The sequence below is a fragment of the Saccoglossus kowalevskii genome, chromosome 15, assembly GCF_978046115.1.
Source record: "Saccoglossus kowalevskii chromosome 15, keSacKowa6.1, whole genome shotgun sequence".
Lineage (NCBI taxonomy): Eukaryota > Metazoa > Hemichordata > Enteropneusta > Harrimaniidae > Saccoglossus > Saccoglossus kowalevskii.
Genome location: NC_140655.1, coordinates 7,131,714 through 7,155,681, shown reverse-complemented (window position 1 = coordinate 7,155,681; position 23,968 = coordinate 7,131,714). Strand labels below are relative to the sequence as shown.

General features: G+C 36.0%; 3 protein-coding genes across 5 annotated transcripts in view; all 3 read left to right on the top strand.

Annotated features, from left to right (window-relative positions):
- Positions 1-7,412, top strand: part of LOC102808981 (uncharacterized) — a 48,227-nt gene extending 40,815 nt beyond the window's left edge. For all 3 annotated transcript variants that reach the window (XM_085508677.1, XM_085508676.1, XM_085508675.1), the window contains exon 7: positions 142-7,412. In XM_085508677.1, the coding sequence (XP_085364803.1) occupies positions 142-6,359 (6,218 nt within the window). In that variant the 3' untranslated portion in view covers positions 6,360-7,412. The remainder of the gene's footprint in view (positions 1-141) is intronic.
- Positions 7,413-17,669: 10,257 nt separating this feature from the next.
- LOC146733903 (uncharacterized) lies at positions 17,670-19,452 on the top strand. The gene is made up of 3 exons (XM_085508405.1): positions 17,670-17,879; positions 18,810-19,085; positions 19,232-19,452. Exons 1-3 carry the CDS (start codon positions 17,723-17,725, stop codon positions 19,450-19,452), a joined length of 654 nt encoding a protein of 217 aa, XP_085364531.1. The 5' UTR covers positions 17,670-17,722.
- A 75-nt stretch (positions 19,453-19,527) lies between these two features.
- On the top strand, positions 19,528-21,478 carry LOC146733902 (uncharacterized). The gene is made up of 3 exons (XM_085508404.1): positions 19,528-20,197; positions 20,517-21,325; positions 21,428-21,478. The coding sequence occupies exons 1-3, from the start codon at positions 19,528-19,530 to the stop codon at positions 21,476-21,478; spliced, it is 1,530 nt and encodes a 509-aa protein (XP_085364530.1).
- Positions 21,479-23,968: the final 2,490 nt, after the last annotated feature.

The following is a 23,968-nucleotide window of genomic DNA, read 5'->3' as shown; positions in this document are numbered from 1 at the left end:
AAAGGAAATACATCCAGTGAAATGCATGTAGCATATGATATATTTATATATAAAAAAACTTGATGAGAGAAAAAACTCCCTGACGGAATTCAGTGTTGTAAAACTGTTTCATCATGTCATTTTTATTTTTTTAACTAACAGGGACTATTCTTGAAGAAATTGAGAAATCAACCAGTGAATTGAATATCAGTATGTCAGCAGCCAAGAATTTTATTGATGATAAAATAAGTCTTGATAAAGAAACCGATCTACTTGCTGTTGGCCAAAATGAAATAGAAAATGATGACAATCAATCCATTAGTGATACAGACACTACTACTTATGAATATATGCAGGGAGACCTGTCAGAAGGGGATGCCAGTCAACATGATGAAATAATGTCTAAGAATACATTTGTTACATCTACATTTCTGTTTGTGGATGACTTTAGAGAAGAAACTAAAAAAAAGGAAGTTGATGGCTTAGATATTGGTATGGCCAAGAACCACACTGAGCAACATATTAGTGACCTCGCACCCAGGTACCAGGATGATAATCTTTCTCTGACTGAAAGAAATGTCTGTACATCAGAATTGAAAGAAAGGCTGTATACACTGGATTCGGCTAAGTCTAAATATGGCTTTAATACCAACAGAGAAGGTGGAACTTGCATGGTGAAGCAGACAAAGACTGATTTTCAGATGGATTGTGATTGTGAGTCTTCTACAGAACATGGTCTTCCAAATGAAACAGTAATATCGAAAGACAATGTAGACACAGTTCATGAAATCTCTAAATATGACTTTGAACAAACTGGTGACCCTGGTATAAATATCCTTGAGAATCGATGTTTAGGAAACGCTGATTCAACTGATGGACAAATGATTAAAAGTAAAGAAAATAGTACTGTCAAACAAGCTGAGATTGATGCATTTGCTTTGCCTAATTCTAACTGTAGTGGGGATGGATATATTGTGGGAAGAAAAGAAAACCACTGCAATGCTATAAAAGAAGCCACCACTGAAAGGGCTGATACACAGATGAAAACGAGCAAATACAATACAAATGAAATAGTGATATTCAAGAAAGGAAGTTTCAGGAAACATAATTTTCCCAAAGCTTATTTGCCAATACAGCGAGATGAAGCAGGAAAACCCATTATTTTTTCAAGTTTTAAACAATTTGCTATTGATGAGACATTTCTTAGGCAGCAGGTGAGGGGCAAAAGAAGGAAGGCATATCTCAAATGCCAGTTGTGTCCATGTGCTGTTGAACATCGCGCCAGTCTTAAAAGACACTATTTTGTGCATCATGTTGAAGACAAATTTAAAAACCTTTCAGGAAAGTCAAGAAAGATGAAAATCGCAGAACAAAATGAAAAAGTTTGTAACAGAGATATCGGTTCCAGGAGACAAATTCATAATAGGACATTGCCAAATACTACATGCAATAGTATAAATGTTCAGGAAAATGAATTACCAAATTCACGCAAACTGCGAAGTGCAGTGTACCATGAGAAACAAAACAAGAAAGATAGTGCCATGTTGTTTAATGAAGAAGATGTTGACGATGAAGTTGGTGATCATAAACCACTATATCCTTGCAAAATTTGTGGACAACTTCTCAAATCTCACAAATATTTAGTTGAACACATGAGTTCACACACCAATCAAGAGATTATTAATTGCCCCGAATGTCCCCGACAATTCTTATGTAAAGCAGCACTAGACAGACATTTTCTGATGCATAGTGGAGATAAGCTGTACAGTTGTACATATTGTGATAATAAGTTTTCAACATTAGATGGTTGGAGAAAACATGAAAAACTGCATTCCGGATTTAGACCACACAAATGTGATAAATGTAAAATCACTTTTATTCATGAAACTGATTTACAGAGGCATATGAACATGAAGCACACAGATAATGATGGCTCAGAAGAGGTAAAATCTCCATGCACAAATCCAAATGCAACAGTTGATCAAAATGATCACTCAAAATCTCCTAAGAACCATAAATGTACAATGTGCCAAAGGATATTTCGTAAGTCAAGTGGTTTAAGACGGCATATGAACCTTGTTCATAAATATTTCAGACTGAAACCTATGAAGTTTGCAGATTATTCACAAGATGTTACTGACATTAGCAGTGATTCTAGTCTTGATGGTTTTATTGAAGCAGATAACTTTAAAGATGCGGTTTCCGATAGTCTATGTCAATACTTGGATGGAAAAATAATATCTGAGAAACAAAAAACAGTAACACCGGTATTACATTCATCAAAAGAAGCCATTCCAAAAATCCGAATATCTATAAAAGACAACATATATGAGCAACATATTGTAAATGAAAATACCATACCGGAAAAAATATCACAAGAAAAAAACCACACATGTTCTGGAACAGCTGATAAACCAGGCTCACAACCTCCATTGAACAACAGTGGGAATGAAAAGAAGCTAGATCCCATTCTGAATTTGATAGTGACTACACCTGACATACAATTGGACAGTTCAGGGACAAAAAGCAGGACTGAAACGTTTCCCACCAAAACCACAGAGACTGATTCTCCACTTGTCATTGTTATAGATGATACTTCAGGGGACACGTGTGAAAATTTGGCTATCAAACCAGCATCACAACTGTCAGAAATAAATAAACCGATAAGTAATACGACCCAAACAAAGCATTCCAACCTTATAAAATCAGTTGATGTTAAAATCAAGACTCCACCAAGTGCTGCAACTAGACCACCGTTTCTAGGAAGCTCCGGCCCAAGAGATTTTAATCCTTCAGTTATGAAAAGAAAGACAAAACAAATTGATCAGAGTTTAACAGAAACTGTTTCATCCAAAGAGTCTCCAGCAACCTGTACCGGAAAAAAGTGTCCAAGTAGTAGCAACATACTTTCGGAAGTGCGAGATTTAACTCCTGCTAGCTCAAAAGCTCAGCTTAGACTTCCCTCCAAGTTAATGTCAGTGGAAATGCGAAAGGCCACAAGACATAGTTCTACTTCAAGTAAAACAATGACCACACATAAACAACACGAATTTATAAATGTGCCACAATCAAAGGAACAGTTCAACCAACCAACTACCCAATTTACAATTTCACAAGATTCTGTCATTCCAAGAACGTCATGTTTGCAGCCTTCTACTACACATTTGCAATACCCTGTTCCTACCATACCCATAATACAGCAGTATGTACCCATTCAAAATGCAAGACCTTCACACCCATCAACGCATAACAATATAGGAAGCATGTCACATCTAGTAGCTAGTGTACCAACACTACAACAACCTACCAGAAATGTAAACAATCAAGTAGTAGGACCACAACAAACACAACGTTACATTGGAAATAGTCCACAACCTGTAACGTGTAAATCTACAGAATCATATGTGGTGTCCAGCAATTCAACAGTGCAATTATGTACGGGGAGTACTCAGCGAGCTAATATAAGTGGTGGAACAATTCAAAAACACACATCGTTGCCGAGTCTAGTCAGTAGTAACCCAGCACTGCGGCATGCTATTATGACTTGTCCATCCATGGAACAACGACCTGTTTACCAAAGATACATGCATGTGGCACCAAACGCAACATTGGGACATCAAATTTTAACAGGAAACACTCCGGTTTCAACAGCACAGCATGAGAATGTTTATACAGGAAATCGGCAATCTGATGTACAACAAAATTCACAATTGTTAAACCTTGTTAATGCACAGTCTCCGGCTATTACTCCAATACTGCAGCACTATGTCTACTCTGGAAATTCACAAGTAAACCCCAGACTATCAACACCGCACTTCCAGCAAGTGGCAACCAGTATACCAAAAGCCACACGTAACATTCACAAAAGTAACGTGTTAGTGACGCACAGTGCTCAAAAAAATGTTGTCCCGCATCATTTTGTACAATCTACACCCGGTCTCTTGAAACAAAACGTACAACAATCATTTGTCAGCATTGCTCCCGCACAGAGTATGAAATCAACTCCTTGTTTGGTATGGACATCTGCATATAATAATTTTCAATCAGCGTCAACATCCAGTCAAGGTATCAATCTTGATACAGCAAAACAAACTATTTTGATGTCTGATGCTCCATTTTCAAAACGAAATTTTTGTAAAAGACAAAGAGTAAGCGCTCCTGTTAAACAATACTTTCCAACAAGCACTGCAAAAACAATTCCACAGCTGTTGAATATGAATCCAGCAACAGTGCAAACGTCAAACATTGCTAAAACTGTGCCACCACCGTTGTTCTTTGTTGCACCAAATACAGCGACTGTGAAACCGAATACTTTACAAGTTCCAGTGTCTCAGCTCACTAGTAACCCATCAACACCAAATATGCAATCGATTCTAAAACCTGCTGAAAGAAATGTGGCTCATACTATGGCACAACAGACTGCAACGACAAAAACTATATATACACTGGGTGGTCAGGCAATTCCCACAGCTTGTTACGCAATAAATAATGTCAATGCTCTGTCCACATTGTCTACTCCAGTTAAACGAAAGACAACTGAAAAGGATAATTGTTGTGATTTGCCTGTTAAAATCCCAAACCTCAATTGTCAGAGTTCTCTTACAAAAATGAAACATGTATCAAGAAAACAACAGCCACACTCTGCAATCGTTGTTGACCTGACTACTGACTCATCTGAAGGAAACTGTGCTAAACCACAAACTGCCCCTTGCCAGCAGAACATCCCATTCAGTGATTCTTGCCTGGATCTAAGCATGTCAGGTCTTAATAAACCACCAAATCTTATGCAAGGCTTAGCTACTAAGAATGTCAATCAAAGAGGTGGAACTGTGACGAATGACAATGTACGAACAGCCAAAAGTGATACGTTATTCGCATGTAATGTTTGCAGGCAAGCGTTTTATTCTGTGGAGGCTTTAAGAGAGCATGTAGTATTACATGGAAATGAATGGAAATTCAAATGTGAAAACTGTGCTCAGCTGTTCAAATGTACGATTGATCTGGCCGCGCATAGGTATGAAAAACACAGAGCTAAGACTTATATGTGCACCAAATGTCAAAAACCAATCTCTTCACTTGCAAAATTAAAACAGCATGAAATTAAGTACCACTTCAGTGCACATACGGTGTTGGGACCAGGAACAATTAACATTCAGGAATCAGCTATCAATGAAATGGTTTCCCAAACTAGGGCACCTGTATATGGAATGGACATGGAAAGTGGCACTGTTATTGAGAAAACTACTTGTGTGCATGACAGCAAAACTAACTCTTGCACTCATTGTGGAGTTGAATTCACAGATACAAAAGACTGCGAGACGCATGCTCTACTGTGTGCTGCAAGACATGATAAAATGAGATCAACACAAATACAAGAAAGAGCCTCCTCTGGAAACGAGTTAAATATACAAGAGTCTATCGAAAAGAATGATTTGACTGTTGCAGAGCATTTGACAACTAAATCAGTGGATTTCCGTGGAAGCACTGAATGTCAACGTTGTGGCAGAGGGTTCACTAACTGGGAAAACTTGCAAAAACACAATAAAATGTGTCCAAATAGAGACAAAATGAGAATCGCTAATTGGACAAGGGACCTCACGAAAATGATGTCCACATACGACAAGAATGGTCAACAACTCATACAACATCACAAGTGCCCACATTGTCAAAGGAAATTTACTTACATACAAAGTCTGAAAAAGCACATTGAAATTTGTATCAACAAAACCGCTGATGCACAACAACGGCCTACTGCACTTAATGAGTCATCATCGGATATTAACATACAAAATCGAAATAGCACTGAAGAACAAATGACAAGCAGGGCCACTAATGAACGGATTATGACTACACAGTTATTGGAAGATCGACCCATGCGAACGAAGGAGGGTGGAACGCGAAAACGACGAGCTGGTGTTCAGAAACAATCATTGACTATGCAAAGACAAGATCAATTAATTAGTAATAGAGTTGATTGTATTGATGAACTTGACGTAACACGCATTGAACAAATGGCTCACATGATCCATGAAAAAGCCTTGAACCAGGCGATGGAAAAGAAAAGAAAAAAAGAAGAGAAAGAAAGAATTGAAGCAATTCTGATAGCAAAGAATCAACAAAGTGAAAGTCTTGAAACTGTACCACAAAAGCGTTACAGAGTCTCGTCACCAAAACATAATTCGTTGAAAATATATAGAGATGATAGGCAGACTGGTGTTCTGCAGAGTGATTATGAAAAGGTTGGTGGTATGCCACACATGAACGGTAGCTCTAAACCTCATAAACCCAACCCAGTTAAAACATACCCAATTAGAAGTAAATCTATGAATGTTTCAAGAAAATCGGGCTTATCGGTTTTTGATTATGTAAGTGACTACTGATAGAAACGCAGGTGTCCTATTTAAAGTGCCGCGAACTTTTTTTCCATTATGCCATTAAAAATGTCATACAATGTGTGGTGCCTTCTCATTTAAACATTTTAATCTGTATTCTACCTATTAATAATATATTATGACTCACTTTAGTTCTAGACGAAAACGAATTGATGTACAAATTCCAGATTATTTTAGTTGGGGTATTTCCAGGGTGGCTATATAGTTTTGATTTTGTAAACGTTTATTATGCAATACCAAACTCCAGAATTATTAATCTTAATATAATTATTGTATTTTTATAGAATCATTATTTAGTGTGTAAGGCATAACTCACGATAGAACATAATGTTATGCGTAATTAAATTATCAGTATGGTGATTTCAATATGATTACAGTGAGGTATACGTGCAAACATATTTTATTTTCTGTTAACTTAAAGACAATTCTGTAATTTTGGTTTATGGTATCAATTTCATGTAGTCAGTTATAACACGTGGAAGTACATGTGCCAAAGAGTTGTGTTTAGCTGTGTAGTGTTATTTGCCTGTATATGGCTTTCTGAAGCATTTGAAAAAGTATTTTGTTTTTTATTTATTGTTCTGTTGATCGAACCCTGATACTTCTGATCAGAAACCATAATCGCCGCGTAACACAGTCTTGGGGCGCGTTCAAATTTCAATTATTTTTTGTGTATGTTTTATTTACGTCACACGGAACCAGCATCGGACATCAGACTCTCAGCGACGATTATGTCCTACTTTTCAGTAAGACGGCATGCAATGCCGACAGTTTGTGAGGATTAATGTATATCGCCTGATAGCTAATTAACGCAGGGATATATCTTCTGTATTTTTTTAATAATTAAAATAATAGGTAAATATATAGTTTGTAGGTATATGATCTGTGTTTCTTTTGTATAAGTTGGGTATCTTCAGTATAACAAAAACTGCTGTTTTTTAATACAAATAATTTTACAGAACGATTATATTTTGATAATGTAGATTTTATTTCTAATTTTGTACCCTTTTCACACATGAATAAAAACAAATAGTATGTTAATCTACTGCTTAACTTGTTTGCGGGTTCTGCAATTACATCGAACCAGATGATTAACCAACTGGCGATCAGTTATTACAACGGCAACCAGAAGAAGTCGTATAATAATTTGTGTTGTCAGTATTGCCTGAATGAGATTTGAATACTTTTGTGATCTCGAATTACAATCTTATTTATTCGAAATTGGTTCAGGGACACAATTGATAATGTAAACAATGGTTTTATCATTGTGGAAGATATGAATACGTTATTAGACACTGATCTAAACTCGTAATTATTCTAAGTTTAGTCACCTGCACCATTATTCTAACAAATAGTTTCGTTAAAATTGCACTTGTTGTTCTGTACAATTTATAAATCGTTTCATTGCACGACTTTAGGAATAGTTATATTACACATTTGCTCGTATATATCTTTCATATATATAAGTAACGTTGGATCATAGTGAATGGTTTTTGTTCATCATTTACTAGGAAAGTTTTTTTTCTCAGTTCAAAATTTTACCCGTTCAAAAGTTTTCCTTCTCTCAACAATTCCCGTTTACTGGGAAAGTACCGTTTTTATTCAGAAATAGATTGTTCTCTTGTGACTAAAGAAAAAATCACAACGTTCTGCACTCTATTTTGAAAATGTGTATTTCTTAAGCAGCGACACCCTGGATTCAAACCAACGATTTTAAGATCGATGAACTGTGCCGGTGATGCGAATGCATGATAACTGAATGAGCTAAGCAGGTGGATTGTGATTGAAAGCAACATGTAGATTATTCAGATACGTACATGAATCATGTACGATTTCTATAGGTCATTGGTCTTTCTATTCAAAATGAGCTTCTACGCACAATCCGCAATAAAGTACGGCATCTTTGACGCTAACAGCTTGTTGAATACCCTTAGCTTTCTCGTAGACGTATTTTAACTATTACTGATTTGCCTCGTCTCAATTTTCAGTTTCAGTCAGTTCCTTTGTTTAAAATTTTTCGGGGTTAAGCTCGTTGTTTTCTTTCGGAAATTGTCCGGGTTCACTAGAAAATCACGTGTAACAGTGAGTCACAATAGTTTCATTTTAAAGTGTTTGCAGCTGAATCCGACCAATCAAATTGTTGCTCAGCTTGAAAACGGTATTATTTTATTTATTTTGTCGATGTAAATACGTTTGCATTGTATGTGTTAGGGTCGCCCGAAACAATAAATTATCTATCTCTGCAAATTTGTTTTGTAATCTCCCAAACATTAAAGCTTTGCGCAATATTGAAAATATGTTTATTGTTTTTTTAAAGAAAACTACGACTTAATCTTAAAAATTAAAATTTATTCAAATTAGCTATATTTATGTATAATAGTTGAACAGAATTAATAATCAACTAAATGTTATAAAAAATAAACTTATCGGTCGAAATCAGGAAAAATGTATGGTCGCCAGCCACCATCGAAAGCGTGGATGAAGCATTATGCAGATGAAGTGGACAATACTCAGATAAGGCGACACAGTTACTAACCCAGATTGGAATCAAGGCAGAGAGATGAATGAAGTAGTGAAGACGCCATTCACGCATCGTGTTGTTCTCGGACAGTTCTAGCATATTATATTTGAAAATATAAGCATTTTCCTACATCTCGTTACGCATTTTGAGCAAAGTAATTAACAGCACTCACTGATTGACTTCGGAAGTACTAATATTTTTCCAAAATTAATATCGGTGGCGTATAGGTCGCATAAAGCCTTCGTACTTTGACTCCCGCGATAAAGTATCTCCGAATGCGTTCCCGACATGTCATTTTGGGTCGGACTTTATATCCCACGAGTGTTCGAGTACGAAGGTTTTGTTCTATATATGTATAATTTACAGTAGTATTTTGGTGAATGACGTACTATGACTCAACCACTATCTTATTTATAAATCTTGCTCATAATAATGTTCGTACTATTGCATAAAGCAAACCTTCTTAGATTCGAGGACAATTTACGGCTGGCAAATAACTCCAATATTTCCATGAATATATCGTATCGGGTTGCTGTCTGTAAGAAAACAACATGGTACGTAGTGTCTTTTCACCGTTGTCATTTACCTACTGAAATGAATGACACCAGAATTTAAATTGACAAGCCCGGTAGACGATTAACGAAGAAATTTGAATGCGATTTCAGTTTAGAGCGCACAAAATACTCTGAGTATTCCCTCACAATGACTGGGACCCTGGAACTCGCGACTGATTTTAAAATTATTCAATCCTACATAGATTATTACAGTATGCTATTACTAGCACTAACAAACCCCTTGTAAATTACTTCCATGAGATATTTGCATTCAGTATAGACCCTGTAATATAACGTATGCCTGTGCACTTTGCTTGTATGGTTGATCTGAAGCCAGTCTCGTTATCACATGTTATCATGGTCTCGTGATAGGGCAAGGGTAAACTCTGTCAAACTGAAAGTTGTGGGGATAGGCAATACGATCGAGTGGGTATCATAATTGGCTAATTGGTACCGTTGTCGATGGTTCGATACCAGCTACAGGGCGAACGTAATTTAAAATAGTTTATAAAATATTTGACTAAACATTAAAATAGTATGAAGTTTCAAAAAATGACTGACTGTTCATACTAACATCAAAATGAAATATACTAAATCTAAAACTACAAGCACAGAAAATACAAAAACAAATTTTGTGGACGCTTTAATGAACAATTTACACGATACAATGAGCGCTCGTTCATTGTGGTGCATGTTTGCACTCGATGTGAATGTTTTTGTTGGGCGAATAATGTGATTAGTAACCTTGTCACGACTAGTTCGCGCTGTTGATGCTTTCATGGTAACTGTTTGCAAGCAGAAAGCTGTGAACACGCGCTGGCTTAAACTGTAATGCGAACGCCAATGTGAAATGTGGTAGGTGGTGCAACACAGTTAGAATATCTCACAGGCATTAGCGTTGTTACGACTACGTGGTGGTCGGCACCATTGTGAGCACTGCCATCATTAGCTTAATCTAGGTTTCCCAAGCCTCTCCGTAACCACATGTTGCGGTTAGCGTTGACACCATTTTGAGAAGTCTGCACAATCTTAATAAAGAGGTGAAATGAAACACGATGTCGTTGACAAATAAAAAAAATAGGAAATTGCTGTGTGTTAATATGTATATATGAATATACTTTAAACATCTACACATAGTCAAATCAATTTAAGACAATAGTTAGACTAGATAATCGAAATAGGTTAGTGTCACGATCCGATGATAGGAAACGACGTGTGTTACCTCCCAACACCAGGAAAATGACAAGGATTTACAAACAAGATTGAATCACTATCAAAATATTAATTTATTTGTTCTGGGCGCACGAGATATTACGGGATTGTACAATATACGATACATACAACTTACTTATTATAATTATAATTACTATAATTTCAATATTGGTCAAATACAACATGCAGATAATATCACCGGCATTCGTTACAAACTAAGGCCAAGCATTCCGAACATCCCATAAATATATTATCACCAAACTATAGCTGTGTTTTACAACAACCAACTCCAATTCATTAATTAAACAGTGGCTTCAGAAACACGACAAAACCGCGTCAATTTCTACAATATTCTAACTCAATACTATTATACTTGGCTTCAGACACACCACTAATCCCCCTTAATCACTACATAAACAACACTCGATTGTGGCCCAATACGCCAACACAATCGTATCACAACATCCCAACTTAATAGAAATAATATACAATTATTCGGAATGCTTGCCCCTTAAAACAGTTGATCAATTACAAAAGCCTGTCATACAAATACAAATAATAGGCACAGGGTTTTGATATAAATACAAATATACATGCGCAAACACTTTAGTTCAGCTCGTGAAAACGGTCAGTTCCATAAGAAATATCTACGGCCACAGTAACGCAGAAATGCACAATACTACAGCATTTATAAGTCAAGAAAGATATTTATTTAGGAATAAAAATATGTATTAAATGAATTATCTAAGTCCAAGAAACTCGCAATACCAACACGTACTAACATATTTTTACAACTGTGGTCGGGTGTCACAAGGGTCATTTTGTGGTAAATTAACTTGAAGTGTGTAGAGTTCCATTTTGTTAATTAAGTTTGATCATTTTGCCCAGAGATGGCGGCGTCTGTATTTGACAGTTTAAATGGGTGTGGATAACCCATCTTCCTGGGATCCCTTCATCTGCCGCCTTTGACTGTTAACATCTTAAACAGTTTATTGCCAGCTCCTGGTACTTTGTGTAGGAAACCCAATGGCCAACTACATGCGCTTCTATCATCTATAGCATACTACACGGTGTGGTCGTTCCATATACAAACGCTATTGTATGGAACTAGATTCCCTAGCAAAGTCCTTGACGTTGCTATTCAGTACGATATTGCTTTCTTCGTTACCGTGTAACGGTGTAAATTGGTGTTAACAATCTACAAGTGTTATTTACTTGTGCTTACGCATTATTAAACTTGACGCTTGTAGTTCAGCTTTGCAGTTGGTAGGCTAGACGTACGTACTATATTCATAAAGCTCAGTATGTAAAGCTTAATAGATTTAGTCTCAAAGTAGATACACCAATTGTATAAATCCTAAGAAATGAGAGTTCAGATCATAATGTAAATCGGAAGCGGTCAAGCAAACAATTTGTTCAGCACAGATCCGTTTTTTTTTGGTCGTAATGCCTCCGTATCAAACGAACTGAAATATCATCCAAACTGTAGCTTCTGTCATGGAGAGATCATGGTTCAAACTCGTTGTTATGTTCAAGAGCTGTTTCGATTAAACATTTATTCACAATAGTTCCTACTTAGGTAGGTAAGGTAGCAAAACACAATAAAAATGGCGAATTACGACTATATTGTTCTCAGGGGGCAAAGTACGCATGTGACGCGAGACTCAGTTATAAATAATTCAATTGTTGTGTTTCATGAATTAAGTTTCATAAACTGTTGGAAATAAAACTTTCATTGTCCCTGAAAAATGTACAGTTTTATTTTGGTAAATTTGTAAACTGTAATTTATTTAATAAACGTTCTTGTGGCCACCTATCATAACTACAATGCACGCATTTCACAGCCTGGTTAAAAGTTATTTGTTGATAACACCTTTATCAATGCATCAAAGCTTAATCACGATTATTTCATAGGCTACATTATTTATTTAGTTTATTTAGTATTTATTTTAAAGTTCAATTGTATCAAGTTCAATACTAGTATTTTCTTGATTTGTTGATTCGATAAGCCATTTTAAAAATTAAAACCATCCATTGTCATTCACAATGTTGTCTGACGATGAAACACTGTAGAGCAAGTGTCTGCACCCATTGATTTCATTCGTTTATAAAATGTTATTTGTAAGCAATTGTGTAGTTTCAATGTTCTTATCTTGCCAGTATATTGCTTTTTTATCAAATAATACAGGGCTAAGGTTATATCCATGCTTAACATCACTATATGCAATACATGATTCTGTACAACGTTTATTTGGTTTGACACAGTATTCGGAATCTGAATACCTCGATATTACGAAGTGAAAAAATGCCCAATGATCCCTGCTTTCTTCAATTTGTATATTAATCTATCGCGCAAATGATCGAAGGCTTTTCGGCAAAACACTCATACGGCTTTTTTTTACGTGCCTTGTTGACGTGTTTATTGGTTAGCGATATAAATGCAAGTCTGTAGTTCGACGATTTTTGCGAAACTCAAACTGCACATTTGTTACTATTTATAGATACACTCTGAATCTATCGTTTCGAATTGAATATTTTTGAAATATTGCATGATATGTTTATTTCCTATAGTGATTTGTATTCAAGAGGTAGGATAATTGCCACAAGATTTAAGTGTTTAATGTTGGTGTATATCATTTAACTGTTCATTCTGCATCGGGGATATTTTTCATTATATCTCTTTTTATTTCATCTATGTCAATGTATTCATCAAGTTCAAGATTACTTTTAGAAATAAAAAAAAGTTTTCTTCAGTTGACTTTATATCTGAATCAATATCTGTAATACTATTTGTATTTTTTTTATTGTATGTGGTTTTAAAATGATCATACAATTCCTTAACAAAATGGAGGAAGCTTATTTTGTTGTCATCTGCATTATGCTTTCATAGACTTTATTTGCTTTTTATATTTTTACATTATTGAGATTTATTTTTTTTGTTTACACAGGTCAGATCAAATGGAAATTTAGCTACAAGCAAATCTCCATCGACGCATTGTTTAATACTTTGCTTTGCGTTTTTCTTGGCTCCCCTTGCGTATTTTCACTAGGTTCAAAGGTTATTTCTTACGACCGAATGGTTTCATTGAATGTCGTTGTATCGTTATCATTAGGTTCCATGAACACTATGCATTGAATTTAATTCCGAAACATACATCTCAATAGAGGAATTAACCCAAAGATATTTTGTGTAAAATGTTTGTTTTATTATTTGATAGCAGAATTGGTGTGTCGCTATGAGAATTGATTTTGAAATAATTATTTTGACATTGGAAAGACGTTTGTACAACACAGTAGTCAATCTAACACACCGTTGTACTAGAAAAGGGTTATCCCAATAGATTTTTTAATAGATATTTTGAAGCAGAGGCCCGAGCATGCGTAAATGTTTGGAACTGCGCATGGGTGGAGCTGCGCATGCACGAGCCTCTGCTTCAAAATATCCGCGTAGACTGGTTGATTCATATTGCTCTGGTGTTTCGATTTTCACAGGATTTAACCCGTTTTAGTTCGAATAAAGGAAATGTAAGTCGATCGATAGTTTCTACCGATATCATGCTTGAGTTGTGTGAAGCGGATCGAAATATAATTTGGAAAATCGTGTTATTTTCGGGAAGTTTCGATGTCATGGTGTCAACGCTTTCCTACCTTGTGTTATTATATGAGTAGTAGGGGAATTTACCGGCGACTGACTAACTATGCCGATCCACTTTAGGTCATTTTTTTATTATCCAGGAAACGTTCCGAGCGCCTGTGAATCAAAGCACGATGAACGTCACGATCACTGTTGTCATGCGGGAAACTGTTCGCACACGCTGATTCAGTAAGCCGATTTCTTTGTGTACTACTACACAATGTTTCCAATGCAATATCCACGCTCGAACGGCATTATCATCAGGATTACAGGCTCGTTACATGGGCGCTGCCATATTGTTTACATCGTAAACGAGGTCAAATGACGTCACGCCTTGGTAATACTCGGCAGACGACACCTCATGGGTTCCAAATTCACTGAAAGTTCGTGGTTATCACAGTCAGTCCTTCGCCATCAACGGCCCAAAATGCTCTGGAAGCAGTCCGCGTGTCTTCACCGGCACGTATTTGAACTGTTCTGTTGGCGGCTGGCGATTCAAAGCAATTTCACCACAATTTTCTGAGCATCGTCCAAAGCCATGTAACAATCTCAAGCCTGTCCACAGGGAGCCCAGGAACTATAATCAACTGTAGTACGCAGTGTTTATGAGCGCGCGGGGGGTGAGGGGGGGGGGGGTGGGTTATCGGCTGGTATCTAGTGTAAGAAATAGACAAGGGATGAAGGCTCCAGCCAGCTCACATTTTTTAAACTCGAAAAAACAGACGAAAAGAATGAAAAATAAAATCTAAAAAAAATACCAGGTTGAAGAATATTAGTTGCTCCTTCAAATTTCGCCAAAGCCTTGCCTACATTTTACCGATATCTGCAGAATAAATCAAGAAAACTACACACATTGACTCCATTTAGGAATTCCTAACGGTTTGCCCGAACGCACGGCAAAGTTTGGAGGCGTGGCCTGTAAGCATTTGGCAACAACCAATCACAAAACTGGTTACGAACCACATCGAGGTCACGACTCGGTTAGCCTTGCTCAACTGGTTCGTAACCAGTCTTGTGATTGGTTGTTGACAAATGCTGAACAGGCCACGCCTCCAACGGTGTCGTGCGTTCGGACTAACCGTTAGGAATTCCTAAATGGAGTCAATTTGTGTAGTTTTCTTGATTTATTCTGCAGATATCGGTAAAATGTAGGTAAGGCTTTGGCGAAATTCGAAGGAGCAACTAATATTCTTCAACCTGGTATTTTTTTTAGATTTTATTTTTTATTTTTTTCGTCTGTTTTTTCGAGTTTAAAAAATGTGAGCTGGCTGAAGTCTTCATCCCTTGTCTATTTCTTACACTAGATACCAGCCGATAACCCCCTCCCCCGCTCATAGAGACTGCGTATTACAGTTGATTATAGTTCCTCGGCTCCCTGTGGCCTGTCCCGTCTCCTTTTCTGCGCATGCCTACTGCGCATGCATCACGTTACCCGTCACGCGGGAAAGGCAAATCCTCTCCCAAAGCACAGTTGACAGATTTCAAATAAAACACACTCAAATGTGAAAGATATTAAAAAATGAAAATTACAAGCAGATAAACGATACTGTTCATAGTAAAAATACAATACACGAAAAGTACGTCCAGACAATGACGTCATAGTTATTCTTAGGCACTCTCGCTCACAAGCAAGGGCCGTACCAGTGTTTCAATCGGAGTACTGACCGTGCAAAACACTTGGTTACATCTATATGGTGAGCATACGCACAAATCCTTGCGACAAGTCTACAAATCAAGGTGGTTGGCTACCTTGGATGTTCAGATTTCCTTGGTGATTTTATGCTGTTCTTGCTGTTCAAACCATAGATAAGAATTTATAGTCACCAAACTACTTTTTGCACAAAATACAGGTCAAATAATTACAGCATTCACATAATAACACGCAACACAAGACTTGAACTCGTTCGTAAGGCCAACGCGCTAACCAAACGACCATCGCCCAAAACGGCCTGTAGTAGCCACCACAGCGACTAGATGGGAATACGCAATCCGAAACACGGGCAACACAAATGTATAGTATTTTAACTATACATATAGAAAACCTGGTATTCATGATACAATAAGAACCACTATGTTTATGATTATCCGCAGGGACAAATATTGTCAACCACAAGAGATAATCGGCTGAGGAAATGTAAAAGACAGGCGTAACAAAGCGCAACACAAGATTCGAACTCGTGCATATGGCGTAGCGACTCGGAGCTAACAATCACGAAAATTGTTATTTATGGGATTTCCCAAAATAATAAAAATACATTACGCCGACAAATGAGGCAATTTTTTTCCAAGGCAGAATGTTTTTTTTTATAGAATGTGTTATCAGAGACGTATTCGTTAATTTTGTCACAAGCACAACATCCGGCGCCGTACAGAAAGTTAATTATATGACAACGTTACCCGGGCTGAAGACGATAACGACGTTACCCGGTATGGCTGTGAGCTGTTTTTCACAAAGGAAATGTGTACTAACTGCATGTTATTACAGTTGTTCTTCTTTAAATAATGTATTTAAAATTGAATTTTAACTGCATTCACTGCGTTGAAAGCATTGCGGGTGCTAATGTGAATATCGGTAGGTGATGCAACATCGATGGATGCCTTTCACACAGAAACACATAAAGTTCTTGGTCGCTTTAATGAAAAAATCACCCGATACACTGAGCACACGTTAACTGTATTGCGGACGCCTGTGTTAATAGGACCGACTGTTTTACGGCATTATCCAGACCCGGTCACTAAAACTGAAAAACAAGACACACGTGAACGTTAGTGGCGCTGTTCTGTTATTTCATAAAACATAAATACCATAAGTAAATAAACATTACCAATAACGTATATTACCCCCACATCCGCGAAGCGGAAAGGAGTCTCGCCTAATTTGAATAACTATTTCATCTTACCTCAAATTATTATGGTGTTATTCCTGTTCTTAGTTCCACATTTCAACGCGACATTGTGAACACGCAACAACTCTATGCTGGCGTTGGGCGGAAACAATTTCGTTTGGTATGATTGTCCCTTTAAGATAATGCGTATATTAAACAGTTAAATAGAATGGTGTAATGAGACGTCAAGTACAAGTACTAAGTTGTTGACAACAAACATTTATGTTGCGTATACCAAAAAAATACCAATCTTGGGTTATGTTTGAAGGTTCACGAGAAAAGTGGGTTACTATAGAGGGCGCATTTGTTTTCGATAAATGGTGATTTTTTTTTCTTTTATTGGCGTCACAAATATTTTGCTACAGAGTAAAGTCATCTTAATTCTAATGTGGAAAAGTAACTGTTGTCCTGAGTACAGGACAATCAACTAAGCTACCCCTCAAAATGTTTCTAATACAGTTGTCACCAGTCTAAAATACACTTAAGGTTGTATGCGCGGAAATGCACTGCGCATACATTCTGCGCATTTGAAGCAGACTTTCAAGATGGCTGCCACAACAAACAAGTACGCTTCGCGATCGCCGAATGCACGCAAATTTAAAGGATTTTTGACCGAGAAAGAGAAGAGAAGAAGATTGGCAGTTATCCAGGCGAACCGCCAACATAAGAAAGTTGCTGAAGTAGTTTTAGAATCAAATTCAGGTACGTACGTACGGTGTCAGTTTACGACGTAAACTTTGGTTGAGTCGTCTGCAACTGTTATCCACAACTCGAATCAATATATTTTCACATTTTATTTGTTTTTATGAACATCAGATTATGCTTATTTTGGGGGAAACAGTGTTTATTTTTTCCTAATTCCTGTTTCACTAAATACAGAAATTGTGATAAAAAAAATATTTGACAACGAAGTTTGTCTGTCGCGTCGTCTGCAGCTTTCATTAATTATGACGAGGTGCCTTCAACGCGAACTGATAATTTTAACTATACGCACAAAACCCCCAATTTGAGGGCATGATTGTCCTCACACTTCCATATAACCAAGGGGATACAATTTTAACTATGAATAAACAGCATGTTCAAATATTTTCTATATTTTGCTGTTTTGAAATCCATATTTATTTTCCCAGTGTTATAAATTTAGAGCATTGAAATTTCATCTGTTTACTCTTCAGAAAAAAATTAACATGTAACATGATGAACTTGCGGCTGTGTTAAGGAAATTAAAATTAAAATACTTGCATATTATAGTAGATACTTGAATTTTATTTTTTCTATTTGTTATTGTGTCAAATATTTTTGTTCTAAATACATTGTAATATATATTTTTGGACATTTTCTCCCAATAAATGTTTTTTCTGAAAATAAGCCATGACCTAAAAAATATTGTTATTTTTCACATTATCTGAATGTGAAAGAGTTTCTGTTTTGCCTATGGCTCCTTTGGAAATGATGATTTTGGAATAATGGTTTCTTTTTATTTCTGTAAATATTCATACATTTCTTACGAATAGCACAGATAGTATGTTAACATCTTACTGTTGTCAATATCTGTTAGCCAGTATAGTAGTGCAAATTGCATGAAATTTATTTACATGATGACTGTAATGATAATCTGATTTATCTTTACAGAAGTTACTTCAGAAAGTGCTATAAATTGGAATGTTGGACGCAGAATAGTACAGCTGTCTGTTCTAGCTGAGGGATTAAAAGCCTGTGCTGTGTGTTGTGAACACCTTGTTCTGGTGGATTGCCAGGAGGAGAGACGATATGGTCTTGGTAGTGTACTGTATATACCTTGCCAGAGATGTGGTGCTGTAAACCATGTGTATACAGGTTCGACACATAGGAATGCCAAATCAAACCAAGGATTACCTATATTTGATGTAAATACCAAATTAGCCACCGGTAAGATTTACAGGCAAACTAAGAATTCATCTCAATTATTAAACTCTTATGGTCATATATTGGTGATCATACTTTTAGTAATGTAGGGCAGCAAAAACTAATCTTATAAAATGTTAATCTAAGTTGTTTCTTATTTCATAACATAGGAATGGTACACAGTGGAATGGGAGAGACTCATGTGAATAACTTCCTTGCCTCACTGAATATACCGGGTATACACCACAAGACATTAAAGAAAAGAGAAAGAGAAGCAGGTGTTGGTATTGAGAATGTTGCAAAACGACTGTGTGTTAAAGCTCTTACTGAAGAACAAAAACTTAGTTCACATGAAAATCAAGTTGATATTTCCTTTGATGGTGCATGGTAGCGCCGTGGCTCTGGCAAAGAATATAACAGTCTGTCAGGTCATGGTGCTGCTATAGGGGAAGCAACTGGTAAAATTATGGGATATGCTGTGCGTTCAAAGGGATGCAAAATTTGTGAAAATGGGGATATGAACACAAGAAAACATGACTGTCGTAAAAACTGGACAGGGAGTTCCAAAGCTATGGAAGGAGATATTGCTGTTGAAGTGGTAAAAACTATTAACAAAACTAGTGCTAAAACAGTATCTTTAACTATGGATGATGATACAACAACCATTCATAAACTAAGAACAGAAATTAACCAAGATATTGAAAAGAGACCAGATATGAACCACACCAAAAAAGGTCTAGGAAATAAATTATATGAACTTTCAAAAACTCACAAAATATTAACACCACGTGTTATCAAGTATTTTCAAACATGTTTTTCCTATGCTGTTACTCAGAACAAAGGTAGGCCAGCTTTAATCAATAAAAACTTGCTTGCCATTGTTCCCCATGCATTTGGATCTCATGAATCATGTGATCGTAAATGGTGTGGTTACCAACGTCAGCCAGATACTTACTGCCACAAACGTCTTCCATATGGTAAAGATCTTTCTGGGGTAGAATTGCGTAAAGATTTAAAATCTATTTTTGAAATTTATGCTGCATGTGCAAATAAACTTTCTCTTATGAGTTCAACACAAGCCAATGAAAGTTTTCATAACACTGTTGCTTCTAAAGCACCAAAAAACAGACATTACAGTAAATCAGAAAGTTTAAAATATCCGCATTGCAGCAGCAGTTTCACAGAAAAATAGTGGATACACATATGTTTGTAGTGTTAACAAAGAAAATGGACTATCTCCTGGAATTGTTTCACAGGTGAGGGGAATAAAACTAGACAATAAAGCAAGAAAAAGAAAGATGCAGACAGAAAACAAAAAATACAAACTTAGACGTATACAATTAAAAGAGGAGCGAAACAAAAAATGTAATGCTACTGAGTTAAGAGAAGGTGACACATACAACACAAACATTGCAATTAGAAATGACATTGATATTACATGTATTCCTGAACCAGTTAATGCTCCTGTAAGTTTTCCAGTAAAAATACTTCAAGATTCTCCTGTTGTTGTATTTGATCTTGAAACAACATCATTTGGTATTGATTCCTCAATTTGTCAGATTGCTGCATCTTATGATGGTAAAATATTTGATGAGTATGTTGACCCCTGTCAGCCAATACATCCAGCAGCATCCAATGTAACTGGGTTGACATATACATGTGGTAAACTGTTTCATAACTTTAATTTAGTACCAACATTATCACAGAAAGATGCTCTTGAGAGTTTTATAGAATGGATTCCATTAAATTCTGTGTTAGTTGCACATAACTGTAAGAATTTTGATGCTAGGATTCTGGTTAGTTCTGTGCAAAGATATGGTCTTTTAGACAAACTGAAACATAAACATTGCTGCTTTTCTGATACGCTCTCTGTATTTCGTGAAATTTTACCACCTCGATCATCTTACTCTGAAGAAAACCTGGTTAATGATTATTTACACACTGAATACAGTGCTCACAATGCAAAACATGATGTACATATGCTTCAACAATTGATTGGTAAATGTAATGTTGACATCAGCCATATTAGTAAACATAGCTTCTCTGTTGATTTTATTATAGAAGCTCTTGAATTTCTATTGTGTAAAAAGAAAAATCTGTCTTCTCTTAGTCAACTAATAAGTAAGAAGGTAATTACAAAGTGTATGGCTGAGAAAATAGCTGCTTCTGGTCTGGCTTTTTGTCACTTGAACTTGGCTTATAGCAGAGGAGGGATAGATGGATTGGTGAAGTTGCTTAGTGAAGATTATTTTGGTCATCCACGGGTAACCAAACATAAAAAAACATTCTTGTCACTATCGCAGTTTTTTGAAAAGAAGTAACTATATTTAAAACAATGATTAATGACTCTTGTGATATTTTTTTAGTTCACTAATCCATCCATTCGTTACATGACTTCTTTGAGAACACTAGACTGATATTTGGTATGTAAATGTCTCATAGGGTGAAAATGGGATTATTCATGCAATGTTGGCATATTTTCAGAAAAGAAAACACTTTTTTTTGTCCATTGAAGGTTATTGTATCTAAATATATGTATTTATATCCAGATTTAAAAAAAATTAAATACATACAATTGTATATTAATAAAATGATAAAGCAAGTGTTATATGATTTTAAAATATGTGAAATATTTAATTATATTAGTATTTATGGACCACTTTTATTTATTTATCGATATATGAATATTTAAAAAAACAGAACACAAAATAAATATTACTTACAATTAAACAATACTGATCTTTTTGTCACTTCATGTATGGTAACACTAGTCATACTCTGCCTTGTATGTATGTTACAGCACACCACACCCCTCCCCACCACCATACACACCTGTGCCCTAACTGAGAATACAATGCTTTCATCAGTATCCCTCAGAAGAAAATAATACTTCAGTGCATTAATAGTGGCTTGACTTTGAATTTCTATATTTCCAATGAAAGGTAAGAATATTCTCCCAAGCACCCAGCCAATATATATAAACTGTACTTCATATATAAAACAATATAATCTACTGATGTTGGATGTACATGACCATATTTGATGTACCCCGGTATGTATATTGACAAGGGCACTGGCAAAGGTCAAAGGTCACGCAAATGATCCAACATGGCCACCAAGATTATTGAAACTGACAATTAAACTAATTATTTCTCAAAAAGTAGTGCATTAGCATACCATTTTCAATGTATAATATGGAATAACTTCATAAGCACTCGACATATACACAATTTCAAGAGATTTCCATGGATGAAATTTTTTGTAGGACAGTTTCTATGAATTTTTTTATCTAAAATACAAAACCAAATGAAGGAAACTATTGTTTTCTTTAAATAGGTAATTTCTTAAATTCATTAGAATTGAATTTAAATATGAACTCATATTATGTGCTGATAGGATAAAACCAATTTCAGTAAAAATGTGGATTAAGACCGAGTATAAATGACAACTTAAGTTATTTATTAAAGCTACTTAAAAATGCTGACTCAGCATAATTGTGAGTTGTGTATCTTAAAAATTAGTACATTAACCCCATGTTTTTTTTCTTTTCTATGAGTTTAGAGTAACATGTCCTGTACACCTGTAGTATTTTAAACGATTTTCCATGGGTTTTTTATTTTGTAGCATACATCCTTAAAACTATATGAAAACATTCCCTTTGGCTATATGAGCAATCACAGACGTGATTGCTGACCAAATTGTATTTAACTTAGTCTTTGCGGGCGCACTCCATTTCGCATGATTACGCAAGAGAGCGTAATGATCTCAAGGCAACGCGATACATCCCACAATGCAACTTAAAGAGTTAGGAGAGTTAAGAGTTAGATCGTGGTAAGAGTAGAGTAGACAGTAGAGAGTGCAAGGTAGAAGCTCGACGAGAGCGTTGGGTCGACGACCGAATGAACGACAGATCGGTTCAGTACGGCTCACCACTCTGTGTTGATGTACATTTAGGCCTTGGAACGTGCAACTCTGGGTGTGTGTTATATTATAAAGTGATGAAAACGACATACAGTAACTTGCGTAAATATTGTTGAACAGTTCAAATATCACCTATGCAATTCCCAGAAGGTACTTTCAAAGCCAAGCAACATACCCCAAATTCAACCCAGACGGCGTCACTTATTTTCCCCGGACGACGAATCACAACCAACCAACCTAAAACCCGAGATCAAGCCTCAAACCCAACGACTCAGTCATCGTTTGCCTTGTGCTGACAGCTCTCCGACATTTCAATATTTGGTAATACTAAAATGAAGCTCAAATAATAACAAAAATAAGCACCAAAAAGCATTAATATTCATTATTATCGCGTTCAAGTGATAACTAATTTTATACTTGGTTCAGTTAATATATCATTGAATCAGGATAAGAAACTTTACACGCGACTCATACCAAGCTACAAATGTTGATGTCACAATTATCTGTACATCGTGTCAATCGATATCCTATACAGAAATATATATTATAGATATGTACAGCATTATATATGCAATGTGATGTAAATGTTATAGTGGCTTGTGGTATTCACCCTGCCCTTGTGTGCATATAAACCACTTTTTGAGATAAATACAAGGGATACTGATAGTGCACTTACTGTCTCATTGTACTTTATATTAACTGAATAAACGGAAAAGTAGTTTCGTCTTCAAACTTCATTAATAAAAACAACAATATTTTCATTCGTTTTAATCTTGGATCACAATATACGATTTTACTGAGTTCATTTGACTTTTATGAAATGCCTCATCTTAACAAAAAAGTCAAATCCATTGCACCGAAAGTTCGCAAAATGTGCCACACTATTTGACTCAACAATATTTGGGAAAAGCGGGGATAGATTCTAATGTGAAGATACGTACTCGAGCAATGACATTCACTGTATATCTCAAGAATGTATACAAAGG

Bases quoted from the DNA above. Each gene is read 5' to 3' on its own strand.
- LOC146733903 (XM_085508405.1), top strand. From the start codon at position 17,723: ATGGCTGCCACAACAAACAAGTACGCTTCGCGATCGCCGAATGCACGC. The intron at 17,880-18,809 runs GTACGTACGTAC...TTATCTTTACAG, and splicing joins AGTTTTAGAATCAAATTCAG to AAGTTACTTCAGAAAGTGCT. The intron at 19,086-19,231 runs GTAAGATTTACA...TTCATAACATAG, and splicing joins AAATACCAAATTAGCCACCG to GAATGGTACACAGTGGAATG.
- LOC146733902 (XM_085508404.1), top strand. From the start codon at position 19,528: ATGGGATATGCTGTGCGTTCAAAGGGATGCAAAATTTGTGAAAATGGG. The intron at 20,198-20,516 runs GTAAATCAGAAA...TTCCTGAACCAG, and splicing joins ACCAAAAAACAGACATTACA to TTAATGCTCCTGTAAGTTTT. The intron at 21,326-21,427 runs GTAACCAAACAT...ATATTTTTTTAG, and splicing joins ATTATTTTGGTCATCCACGG to TTCACTAATCCATCCATTCG.